The 14,155-nt window shown below is 33.6% G+C and overlaps 1 protein-coding gene across 2 annotated transcripts in view; it reads left to right on the top strand.

The window, feature by feature from the left end:
- Positions 1-14,155, top strand: part of LOC150103080 (nudC domain-containing protein 3) — a 116,968-nt gene that overhangs the window by 34,927 nt on the left and 67,886 nt on the right. Inside the window, exon 4 of one of the 2 annotated variants that reach the window (XM_090397910.1) lies at positions 11,949-12,117. In XM_090397910.1, the coding sequence (XP_090254036.1) occupies positions 11,949-12,117 (169 nt within the window). Of the gene's footprint in view, positions 1-11,936; positions 12,118-14,155 lie in introns of both variants that reach the window. The other variant, XM_090397909.1, reaches the window with a different exon arrangement.

The following is a 14,155-nucleotide window of genomic DNA, read 5'->3' as shown; positions in this document are numbered from 1 at the left end:
AGCCAAACTCCTGTAGAATTGCAAAAAGTCATTCAGGATAGTCAATATGACATATTTGATATAGATGAAATGGGCCTGTTTTGGAAATGGATGCCAGCTAAAACTAATTTGGCTGCAATTGAAGCATCATAACGGTATAAAGTCTCAAAAGACCAACTAATGATTTTTAAGAGGTAATAACTCTGAAGGTCATTTTAAATTGAAGCCTATGCTTGTGTACCATACACAAAATCCTAAGGCTTTAAAAAAGATACAGGCACCAAACTCTTCCATTGTTTTGTGGTCGAATAAACAAGAAGGGATGACCAAAGTCCTCTATGAAGACTGATTTACTTCTTATTTCTGTCCAACAGTTGAAGCCTACTGCAAAAAATGATAATAATAATAATCTTATGTTTAAAGCTCTATTTCTTTTAGATAATGACCTGGGCATCATTTTGCACTTAGCAACTCAAATGAAAATGTGAAAGTTTTTACCAGCAAATATGACTGTTATCGCAACCCATGGACTGGGATATTTGCAACTTTCAAGGCTTACTATCTCCATAGAACATTTGCACAAGCACTTGAAGCTACAACAGGAGACAATACAATTTCGGTTCCAGAAATTTGGAAAAAATATACCATATAAATGGCCATTGAAAACATTCATGCAGCATGGGAAGTGACAGGCAGCAATATGAGAACAGTTTAGAAGCATCTTTTACTCCATTGCACAATGATTTTACTGGCTTCAAAAGGTGCAGTTGAGAAAGTTGTTGAAGACATAACTAATATTGGTAATGATCGTTATTTTAAAGACATGGATGTGGATAACATTTGAGAATTACTGAATTTGCATTCAGAATAGCTAAGTGACAACAAATATAGGAACAGCAAAGAAGCTGAAGAACGAGATGAAGATATTACCACAAAGAAAATGGTGTGCATTGATATATGATTTATGTATCACCTAGAACTTCAAACAAAAGGTAACGGATGTTGATCCTAACATTGAAAGAAGCATGCTATTTCACTTAGAGAAGCTTGTTATCAGCTATTGTAAATTGTATGATGAAAAAAAAAAAAAGGAAAGCTAACATTGTTCAAATATTTCTGTAACAAATAATTTCTTCATTGTGTCTACTATGAAATAAACATTTAATTCTATGATTACAGTGTATTTTCATTAACTTTTATATGGCATACAAGTACAAGGTTATTTAAAAGGTATTTTTAAAATTCTTTATGGACTAGTATAATTTTTCCTGTTGATTATTATATTTGATTAATGTGTTGCTCTGCAATGCAACTGCAGGACAAATTAATCGCTTCAGTCAAGGTCAGCCTCTGTCTGTCCAACCGTCCGTCCTCCATAGCTCAGTCAGTATAGACGAAGCCCTTTGTCAGAAAGACCTGGGTTTGATTCCTTTCAGTGATGTCAGGAACCTTTATCTGGTATATTGCAATAATGGAGATATCTTCATTATTACAATGGAGATACTGGCTGGTTTGTCAAAACAGACAAACCAGCCAGTAGAATGCATGCAGTTTACAGACAAGAATATTTAGAGGCATAGGGGTAACCCTATGCCTCCAAGTAACTGCCCCCTATCCTCGTATTAAGGTTAGGAAATCCAAGGATACTTGAAAAGCCATGGGCACTTAAGTGCCTGTTAAAGCCACTGATGGATGGATATATATATATATATATATATATATATATATATATCCATCAGTTTTGATTCAAATATGGATATATTTGAAATTCAAAAAGAATTGAATGACAAAAACCGAAAAAAAGGAAAAAGGTTTAATAGTATCACACGACTAGTTTCGGCTTTTTACATCCTTCTTCAGGTGTTTTTATAAAAGAAAAAACCTTAAACATTGAAGATAAAAAAAACTGTGAATAGCACAGGAAAGTCACTATACAAATTTAACGTGAAAACATTGTAGTTAACATATTCAAAGTAGTTCCTTCGTTGGTCACATTGTTTGGTGAGTCCGTGTGTATGTCATCTCGTGAGCGCCAGTATTTGATCACAACAGAATGACAGTCTGGGAGGTTATAGCTTAAATTATTATTTAAATGTACAGGGTTGAGGATGATTTCTTTAGATTCTACAATTTTTCTCTCCAATTCGTCATGGCAATAGAAAATGTTGTTAGATCTATCCCAAAGAATTGTATGACCATGGTTTTCATCATCAGAATCGGACGAAAATAGGACATGGCTGGATAAAGCACTGGCACGTGTTCTCTTGTAAGATGTGTGTGTGTGTGTGTGTGTGTGTGTGTGTGTGTGTGTGTGTGTGTGTGTGTATACATTGCTTACTAAGCTGATAGTTCCCTGCCTTTTCTAGATGTAAAACTGACCCACTCTTCTGCTAAACTTAAAATTTCGATGTATAGAAAGCCTACACATACCAACAGATATCTTCATGGTCAGTCCCATCACTTCCCTCCCCAAAAACTTGGAATAATTTCTACCTTGGGACATAGCGCTCGCTCTCTTCTTGATGACCCAAATGAACTTCAAAAAGAAATCAACTATCTCAAAACTACTTTCGTACTTAATAGATATTCTGAAAGAATTATTGAAAAAATTCCTTCTTAATCCTCCTAGTCATCACACAGAAGAAATAAATACATTTAAAGGCAATATATCTATTCTTTACATAAGTTCAGTTTCACAAAAATTAGCCAAGGTTCTAAAAAAATATAATATCAGAACTTTGTTCACTCCGCTTCCAAAAATCCACTCCTTAATAAGCCACCCAAAACCATGTCATCATCATCTTAAATATCCTCGTGTGTACAAAATATGGTGTGATTGTGATATTCCTTATTTTGGCCAGATGGACAAATCTATTGAATTATGTATGGAGGAACACATGAAGGACATTGCTTACAAGAGACAGCGAGTCAGTGCCTTATCAAGCCATATCCTTTTCTCAGCTGATCCTAATGATGAAAACCCAAGTCCACTGGGACAGATCTACTGACATCTTTCATTGCCATGATGAATTGGAGAGAAAAATCGTAGAATCTAGGGAAATCATCCTCAACCCTGAACATCTAAATAATAACTTGAGCTACACCCTCCCAGATAGTCATTCAGCTGTAATCATGTACTGGCGTTCACATGATGCTGCAAGCACGCACTCTCTCCCAACAATGCAACAAATGAAAGAACAGCTTTAAATACAACTACAACGTTTTCATGCTAATTATGTATAGAGACTCTTTATGTTGTTCATAGTTCCCCCCCCCCCTTTAGTGTTTAGTGTTTTTTCTTTTCTTTCATAATGTCACCTGATGAAGGCTGTTATAAGCCGAAACTAGTCATGATTTACTATTAAACCCCCTTTTTTTACCTAACTCTCGGTTTAAGTCATTCAACTCATTTTACAATATGTATTTCAACCGAGTCAATGAATCATCATACATATATATATGCAAATACCCAGTCACCTACCTACCACACCATGCAACTCTTATTTCTTCAGCATACATCCTGAGCTTAAAAGTCCAGTTAAGGATGTTTGGGTGGCAAGAGGAAATAAAGTTCATAAGAGAACCATGGAATGCCGCCATTGTTGATTGGAGTTTATACTGCTATATGCAATCCAATCAACTCTCACCATTATGTTAAACTGATTCACTAAACAGTTGCAGACAGAATGCCATAACATCATTGTTTTAAAGGAAATTCACTGTAGCAAATCTATTATAACTATTATTTTTATTCTTGTGAGTTCACTGTATATAAAAATTGCAGCTTTACTGAAACAATGAATGGTAAATTGCATTACGGATGAGAAATATAGCTATTTTAGAATACTGTAATGAAGAGCCTAAAAGACTTCATTCTGGCATAATTAAGTTTTTGTAAAGGAAGTTATATATCTGCTTATTTTTTAGAGTCAGATTCAAAGTTACCAGAGAACTTATGAGAACCTTCAGCATTGGAGTTGCCTTGGTTTACACTACTTAAGACATGAATTCTGTTCAGAAGTTCATATATTCACCTTTTATTAGTGCTTTTAGGTTTCACTAGCTTGAGCTGTTTCACATTATTGGTTCTCATCAGAGACCAGTCAGAAACCTTGTATACTGACCTATCAGGAGTTCACTTATGAATTTTATGAAAATGTCACTTTCTGACATGGAATTGCTGCAGTCAAATAGAAGTCATGATTAAATTTAATTGATGAATACAGCACAGAGAAATAATTAAACAATGGGTTTAATCATCCTGTTATTTTGTTGCTGTCACAAAGATGTCTACAGGAATACAATATTAAAATTGTAATGATACACACAACAACAACAACAACAATAAATGGAAGAAACTAGGCTGTTTCAAACCTACTCCTATGAGGGGCAGCCTCTATGGGTGAGATGCCTAAGAATTAAAGTTTGCCAAATCTTAGAAAGCTTAACACAGCCATATTTGTTAAGATTATTTTTATTATTTTATTTTTTTATATAATATAATCAACGAACCTTTGCCAGCAGAGGTTGGTCAATTGGTAGAGCCTCTGCTGCTAATGGCTCAAGCAAAAAAGTTAAGCAAGTTTGAGCATAGTTAGTAGTTGGAATGGATCAATCATTCGATGCTGTTGGCACACTCTCCCTTTTTAATATTATTATTATTAAAAAATAATAATAATAATAATAATTTTTATTATTATTATTTTTATATATATATATATATATATATATATATATATATATATATATCCTGTTCAAGGAATCAAAGGTATTGTCAGCTAGACCCAACAGACCATAGTTATAACAGCAGCTGTATTTCTTGTGTTTTTTAGGCAGATGTTATATATCTCCTAGTTTGACCATAACCTGTTACAAGAATAAGTAAACACTTGAAACAGAGGGGAGGAAGTGGATCCTTAGGAGAGTGGAGAAGGACAGCCAGCTTCAAATGAGGTTTGAAAACAATGGAGAAATTATATTTCTTTGAAATTCTAGCTATTTATTCTAAAGTGCCTGGATATAGGAAATAGCATTACTGTAATCTGGATATTGATCAGGATGTGAGATGGGAGGAAAAGCTAATTTGTTGATCTTTTTTGCATTGTAACCATTGACAAATGAAGAAGAGTTCATCTGTAAGAGAAGCCTAGGTAGAATAGAAGTTGGTGGCTCTGTTGACAAGGGTTTTGATGATACTATATTGTTGAGAGTGGGAATGATGGGAAAGTTTATGTATGTCTCTACCTTTGTGAGTGCCATTGGGCAGATGTGTGATTAGACTATATAGAAAAGGCATGCTATTGTTATTTTCTTTTCCTTAATGAACTGGACTATGGGGGGGGGTTGGCTGTTGAAGTGAAAGAGGAAAGAATCTAATATGTTTCAGCCATGTGAACAAATAGAAGATTTGTAAATGTTAGTATCAAGAGCTTGTTTTTCAAAATATCCCATAATTGTCCAAATGAGGGAAGAGACCTTTAATCTTTTTATATAAGGTGTCCTTCCAAGAGAAGTAACCAGTATGGATGGTAGAATTAAAGAAATCAGTAATGTTGGTGGGGGGGGGGGCATGTTTTCAGTAAATTTAAATTGTCAGAAAGGGGAATATTTAAATAACTATGTGACATCAAAGCTCACTATGGGGGTGAACTGGACTATGTTTAATCTTTAAACAATAAAGATTATTCAAAACTAATTTTAGATTTAAGATTTGAAATGAGTTGAATTTTTTTTTATAGAAGTTGTAGTGTGGCCAGTAAGTGGAATTAAAGAATTTGCTAATTTAAATGAGAGGGAATCAGTAGCATCTACTGTGGGACAAAGAGGGTAATTAGGTTTATTGTTTATTGACAATTTGTATATCCTGGAGGGGGGGAAATAGAGTTGTATAGAGTGTTTGTGCCTCTTAAGGTTTCTGCTGAGAACCAACAGTTAAAATATGGTCTCCTGGACAGAGATCATGTCTTAAGTAGTGTAAACCAGGGCAACTCCATTGGGCTATTTTCTCATAAGCTCTCTGGTAAATTCGAATCTGGCTATAAAAATGTAAATGGATATATAGTGTCCTTTTTTATAACTGTAATTTACTTCAGTTCTACTATTTCACTGTAGCCAGGATATTCTAGTTCTAGCTTCTATTGCAGTGATACTTGGCTTATTTTCATTTCATATAGTTGGTATTGAGTTGGTACTGTTTCCATAATTTGTCAACTGGTTGCTAGGTGGAGAATAAATAGCATATTAATTATCTGCACAATAGGCTACAAGTTCAAATCTCACCAGGGACATAGAGGTTTGGGAATGTCTTTAGGTGATGATGGTGAATGAATCATCACTCAATGTGTGACTTTAAGAAGTTCAGTACTTGATATCTATGACAAGGTTTCCAGATTATTTAACCTTAACCAGCCATAGTACTTACGTACTCTGGGTTTTCAACATTTCATGAGTGAAATTTATATTACACTTGTAGGCCAAGTGTCCTGTCCAATCAACAAGATATCTATTTTTCTAGACTCAGCTAAAGATAAACATCTGCCTTTAGACATCCCTGGAATGTATCAAATTAGTTGCCAGTGTTGTTTATCATATTTAGACAAAATAGGTAGATCTGCAGCCATGCATCCTGATGAACATTTAGACTATGTTAAGTTTGATGAGACAGAGAAATCATGACCACCCCCCCATGCCGTAATGAAGATACTACAGTTTCTAAGGGCAGTATTTCTATTCCTTACATCAGCTCTATCTCTCCAAAATTAGCAGAAATCCTAAGAAAATTTAACATTCAGACCTTCACAATACAGCCTAAGCTATGTTTCCTTCTCAGTCGACCAAAGACTAATAATAACAGTCTTAAATATCCTGGCATTTATCAAATTTTATGCAATTGTGGCAAACCTTACTTTGGACAGATGGAAAAATCAATCAAACTCCGTATCAAAGAACACCAAACAGAAACTTATCTAGCCATGTCCTGTTTTCAGCAAATTAGAACGAGAAGGGTCTCCCACATCCAGTACTCTGGGAAAAGTCTAAATCTTTACCATTGTTATGATGAGACAGAAAGAAAAATTTTGGAGTCAAAAGAAATAATCCTAAACCCTGTTCATATTAATAGTAATTTAAGCTACAACTTATCAGACTGCCACAGCTCTGGTATTCAATATTGGGATGAGAGAACATGGACACACGCATGTGCCTAATAATATAGTTGGAGATTGTTCTTCTTTTTAAACTCATCTAGGCTTTAGCCTCTATAGTGTTTTTTTAATACTGTTCAGATCCAGTTCCCCTTCTTACTGGAATTCTTATGTTTTTTAACACCTAAAGAAGTCTTATGTAGGATGAAACTAGTTGTGCGATTAAAACCTTTTATGTTAATCTCTGTCTTTAGTCATTTAATACTTTTAACATATTCCCAAACCGGGTAAATTTTCCTATAAACATATATTATTTTATTTGTATTTATATATTTTTTATTGTTTTTTTTTTTAATCTTGTTAAAGTTATTTTTGCTTGAACCTTAATATAATTAGACCATAATGCTCATCTATAGTCTGTATATCATGTACGTGCAGTTCATGTGTGTTATTGTTGAACATACTGGTTTCTGTTCTTGCTGTTTAATTTGAAAGTCATACAAAAGAATATGCCCTTGATACTAGGGTGAAATTTTATACTAATAAAAATATATACATAAGATAAATCCATTTTACGTTATTTATTAATCTTAAGTAACCTACATAACAAATCCTCAGGTCTTCTTTATTCTCCCCATTTGTATTCAGAAGTTTCATTCATACATACAAACAATATAGCACAGAATTAAAACCTATCTTATATTGTCTCTGTATTTTTTTTATACTCACCCAGCATTTGTTCTATTACATGGAAGTAAGAGCAAGCCCTACATAGATCTTATTACAAAAAAGGGGCAAGGGAGGGAGGGAAGATGATAAAAGTTTGCTACATAACTAATGATACATTGTCCTCATCTCAGGTCCTTTCTAAATTAATGGAGAAAGTCAACTTCCTCACTACCTTTATCAGTAACCACCAGTATTATTATTATTATTATATGGGCTCCTTCAAGAGTCAAGGAATCAGTGGGGGATTTTTGAGATCACACAGTGCCTAAATACCTATCATATCCCCTTTTTAAAAGATTCATTATTACTCAGTTTCCAGGGATGACCCCAAGTTCTATCCCCAACCTTCCATAAGCTGTAAAAATCTCACTTGTGTCTATACTCTAAAACAGCGCTTCCCAAACTGGGGGCCGTGGGTTTTGTCGAGGAGGGAGCCTGTGAAATAACGAAAACAAATTGAAAATGTTTTAAGACTAAGTAGATTTTTTTTATCTTAAAACAAACGTATTTAATTTTTATTATTTGTTATTTTTTTATATTTTAATGGGAAAATATCACACATTAGTGTGGGTTCACAAATTTTGCTACCTGCGTATTTTGGCGCGTAATGAATATTAGTAAATATATGCTTATTCATATAAGTTTCATTTCAAAGCAGAAATCTAAGAATTGCAGTTTCAAATATTTCACCTGATATTGACTTTTTGTGTAGCAATATTGAAACACATCCATCACGTTAAATTGTTATTAAACTTCTTTTATGTTTTTAATTCTTTCTTTATTACTAATCGTTTTACGTTTCATGTGCTTATACTGCAAATGTACAATCACAATATATCTATCTATCTATATAAAAATATGAGATAATGTGCCATGTCAAATGTGTATGTAAGATGCTAAAAAGGTAATATTTCATTTGATTTTTGCAATATTCGCTGTATGAATATCAATAAATATAAATATTGAATTTTTTGTATTGAATATAAATACAATAAATATTATAATAATATATGTCTATATTACGGGGGCCATGAAATATAAAAATATTTCACAGCCCCGTGAAATATTTTAATTTTTCCAAAGGGGGCCCCTGACATCCAGAAGTTTGGGAAACATTGCTCTAAAAGATCCCTTTATCAACTGAAATGTTTTATCAAATCTCTCTTCTGTCTTCCCCATACTTTGAAGACCACATACCTTCAGTTTATTTACAAATGCAATTCCATAAGTACAATATCTCTTGGTTAACTTACACAGGATGTTTTCAACTGTCTTCCCATCTCCTCTAAATTAACTCAGGTAACCATATCTATCTGAGCATTAGTTAAGACATGGCCTTATTAAAGCCCCTTATTATGAAAGAATGACTTTCTTATTCCTACAAGTTAGTGTTATCTTCCACATTGCAGTTGTCCAGTGTAATGACCATAACCTTATCCATATAAGTTCCTAAATTTTAGCTCCCTGGCTGCCATCGTCCTAGATCTTTTCCATCATTGACTACTTCTAACAAATTATTGTTAGTAATACTCAGTCCAGAATGCATAACTATGTACTCAGCATCATCAAAATGATATGCATTTCATTTTACATGCTTCCTGCCTACAAAAAGGTTGTAAACCTATTGTTTTTTGATGGTCATCCTTTTGACCATCAAAATCACTTCAAAGATCACCATTTTGCTCTTACCATTTTTCCTACACACTTTGCATTGAATATTGAATTTTTTATTTTTGTGGGTACTAGTAGCTCCCACAAAATTTTGTGAACTTATATAATACATTAGTACTCTGGGTGGACTGAGTTTTTTTTTTTCTATTTTTATTTGTTTTACAGAATCTAAAAACCAAACATGGAACTTTTTTTAAGCAACTTTAGGCTTCCAGTAAGCAAGCAGTGGTCTTGCACTGTGCAATAAAATTCATCTTCCACCTAATGGCAATCACAATCTATGCCCACAATTCAAACTTGCATCCTGTTACTTCATGGTATAAACAACACCAAGAAGGGGAAAAAAAAATTATTGCACTTACTAATATTTTGCTGTTTTCTACCCAACACCTTAAGAGCACAAATTTGGAACTTCTGACAAGCACACAGGCACTACACTACAACAGAAGAAGTTCAATTTGTAACCATCAAAGAACTAATGTCCTAAATGCTCTTTATGGGGGCCAGTTAACTGTAAAGTTAATTTGGAGAAGTTGGGCTATCTGGTTTCAGAATGACTGTCAAAAAATGTATGAAGACATCAGCTTTACATCAAAACTGCTATGAGTCCACGGGACTGCTGTTACTGGAATTGGTTGAATGACTGCCTTCCTAACAGATTAATGCAACCATACCCATTGAGGTCAATGCCTCATAGCAGATGCCAACTCCAATAATTGTAGTCCTCAGACTCATAGAATGACTAATCATTAATAATTTAAAAATCATATAAATTATTTCCAATGTTTTTGGTGTGAAAGACATAATTATTATAAAAATAACGCCTTTTTATTCCCATATAGGGAGTAGATGAGGCCACTTAGCCCTGTCTAACTTTTGGAGACTGGGTGGGCAGTTCAATCTCCACTGGCAGCCAATCAGATATAGCTGGCCCAAGGCTATCACTAATTAAGCGGCACACAGTGAAAAGAGACGGCTCAACAAGTACCACCATCTCGTGGTCCCTAACTTTGACACAATATATTTAATGTCCGAAATAATGTGGGTTCTACGGTCAATTGAGTTTATGGGATGAAAAACCCAAGTTTCAGGGAGAAAAAACCCGCTTTCCCGTGCCAGAGATTGACTAACTCGGGAACCGGTCAAAAAAAGGCTTAGAAAAATTTCCTCTAGTCACCGACTAGATTCGAAAGCAAGTCTTCCTTCATGCGGTCAAGCGCTGTGGTGTGCAAATGTCACATCCACTGAGCTATTAATTCTTGAATTATGAATAATTCTGTAATCTATTAATAATACTATCTATTAATAATGTATGTAATATATATACAGTCATACCCCGACTTACGTGAATCCGAAGTTACGCGGTTTCTTATATGTATGTATTCCCGTCCCGCTTCACGCCTCACCACTAGTTGTATCTTTCAGGCGCCAGCCACATTCACCAGTGTCGCACATGCTGTGAACAAGCACTGACATGTTTCGTGCGGTCTCCATTCGTACACGATTTTTATAGTCTACAAACCTTGCGATTGTTTAATGTTATGTTCTTGATAAAAATTTTATCACATAAAAAATAATAGTGTCATCCAAAAGAAGCAAGTCCGATTCTTCTACTGCTAGCAAGAAGAGAAAAACATTGACTTTGGAAACAAAACTCAACATTATTAAGATTTTGAAGGCGGAATGAAAATTTGTGAGCTAGCAAAGAAGTTCGATCTACAGGAATCCACAGTAAGAACAATCATAAAAGAAAGGTTTACAGATTTTGGAGGACATAGATTCTAACGAGGAATGAATTGTAGCCACAAGGCAAGGAATAAAAAAATCATTAGCTTGCTATGAAGAAATTTTGCGTGACAAGAAAAAGACATTATGCCGTCAGACGAATCTATTAGATTTTATGAAATCGTCGACATTGAAATAACTTTCTTTTTTTTATGTACGAAAAACTACGATTATGATTATATTTCTTAAAAAATATAGGTGTTTTTGTAAACCTTTGGTCCATTGTATGTTTGTATATATAAATTACATGCAAAATTCTACCCCGAGTTATGAGAATTCAACTTACGCGCTTTTTGTTGGTCCCACCTACTGCATAATTTTGGGGTTTTACTGTATATATATTACATATATGTATATATATATATATATATATATATATATATATATATTATAAATTATTTTAAATGACTGATACTGAGAACTTTATAAGTAACGAGACACATTGATATAGACTAATTTTGAGTTATGGTGTCATGGAATTTTTATTAAAATCACATAGTGCAGTTTTATGAAAATATTTCATTGTCACATTTTGATTATATCTGTCAGGGGTGAGTTGAAAAACATGAAATGATATATTTTTTTTTAAATCACTTTCTGTTTCAAAAAATTACTTTTCTTATAACTTAGTTCCTCCTGTAGCAAATATAGTAGAGGTAGAAACAAGTCCAGAAGCTTCCTCCAAGGTTAAGGAACATGAAAGCAATAATGCTACAGAAAATGAATGTAATTTTAAAGATGATGATAAGCATATATCTAAGGAACCAGCTAAATTTGTTAATCCATCACATACAAAACCTATATCAGAAATGTAAGTAACATCTCTATGTAAATATATGTTCATAAGTTATTTTATTAAGTATGCATATATATACAAATAACTTACAAGGACACAGTGCTTTGATTTGTAACCTTTTCTTTTTTTCCTTTTTAAGATTAATAATGGTGCTGAGCAGTGTAACTGACCTATTGTCAAAACAGTAAGTCAGTTTCATTGTCACTCAGAATATTTTTCCTATAATTTCTTTGGCATACCTCAGCTAAACTTCAAATTCTCAGCATTCCTCTGAGATAGTCTTCTTTCCCTGACTTGCTGCATTAGGTTTCATCTCAATAAGTTATTTCTCCAGGCTCCTGATGTTGAATCCATTCAAGTGCAGGACTTCCATCTTATACAAGTATTTTCTATTATTAAACTATGGAGGTTGAAAAGTTTTGCAATGATTACACTGCATAATTCTGAAAGAGCAGTAGAATAGTCAAATTCTTGCCGATTGGAGTAGAACTCTCATCTATAAAAGAAGGGGAGGGGGGGGATAAGAATTACAGAGAAATTTTCCTACTGAGTATCGAGGTGAGATTTATGCAAGCATATTTGAAAAGAGACTAAGAAAAATTTTTTAAGAGAAATTTGAGGCAAAGCAGCCTGGGTTCAGGACAAATAATAACTGTGGCTTGACTTTAAGAGAAATAGATGAGAAACCATGAGAATTTGACAAAGACTATAGCTTTCAAAGCAAATGGGCATTATGTCAAGCAGTATAAGTCTATATTTAAGTTGTAAGTCATCAGTTTGAATTGAAAAAGGAAAATGGTTTGATGTCAAATTCGATGTAAAACAATGATAAGTGATCATTGGTATTGACTGGTCATCAAATCAGAGATGTTAATCTTGGCTTATTACTTTATGCAGATCAATATACTCTGAATTATTTAAGAGTTTTATATCTTATATAAGTCTTCAGGATTCTGTAACTAATTTCAAAGGCAGGAACATGAAAATATCAACTTTATTCTAAATGGAGAACTTGTTGAACAAGTAAAATATTTCAAATGTTTAAGTACAATTTTTAGTGAAGATGAAAATTAAATAAGCAAATAGAATAAGCAATGCTAGTATATGATTGGGAGTCAGATAAATTTATATCTAATAAGAGATTCACCAAACACTTGATTGGTGAATATAAGACAGTGTTTAAATCAATTTTAATTTATGGGTATGAGAAATAGGGTAGAAACAGATGAGTTAATCAAATACTAGAGACCACAGATAAGTAAGTTCTGAGAAAAATGAAGTTAGTGAAGATGTGGCATCAATGGCAGAATTGTATTAAAAATTAATGTGTGTGTGAGAGAGAGAGAGCACTAATATAAGGTAATACAGTCACTTTAATAGCATAGGAGTGAAAAGTTAAGCAAATAAATGCATTCAATGTCACAATGACAGAAAAAGATCAAAATCTAGGTGGATTGATCTAGATTGATGCACTGTCATTTAGCAAAATATTTCATCAGTGTAGTGTGCTAACATTTTAGTAGTGAATGCTAGAGAAAATCACATCTTACCCATTAAATAACATATGGGTCATCCCTGTTTGAGAATATCAGAACATACAGCTCTCTATAACTAAAATAATCCAGATTATTTTAGTTATAGAGATTTATCACTGAGCTCCATTGGAGCTCAGTGATAATGATTTTTGTTGTTTTAATATTCATAGCAGGTTGAAAATTATATCACATTAATACTGTAGTTATACAGGGATCTCTCTCTCGCAAACAATCCTTATTACAAACTACCAAAAGGCCGTAGTTAGCATGGAACTGTGGTTCTCTTGTGTTATACCACTATTAAAAAACTATTATTCTGGTTCTTATGAATTTGCTAGATTTAGAGCCAACTTATAATGTTGGAATCCTGCTCTTGTGATTAAACGTACCACTTATTTAAACTGCCTCTGGCTTCCAGTTTGCAGGATGGCAGGTCTCGCCTGAGTGATGAAGATCGTCTTCTACCAACACAAAGATAATTTCCATAAACATCAAGCATGATAATGTGATTATTATAC

This window comes from Typopeltis vanoorti, chromosome 9 (genome assembly GCF_054136105.1).
Source record: "Typopeltis vanoorti isolate ZY-2024b chromosome 9, IOZ_Tvanoo_1.0, whole genome shotgun sequence".
Classification (NCBI taxonomy): domain Eukaryota; kingdom Metazoa; phylum Arthropoda; class Arachnida; order Uropygi; family Thelyphonidae; genus Typopeltis; species Typopeltis vanoorti.
Note: the sequence above shows the minus strand (reverse complement) of the source record. Positions and strands in the feature narration are given on the sequence as shown.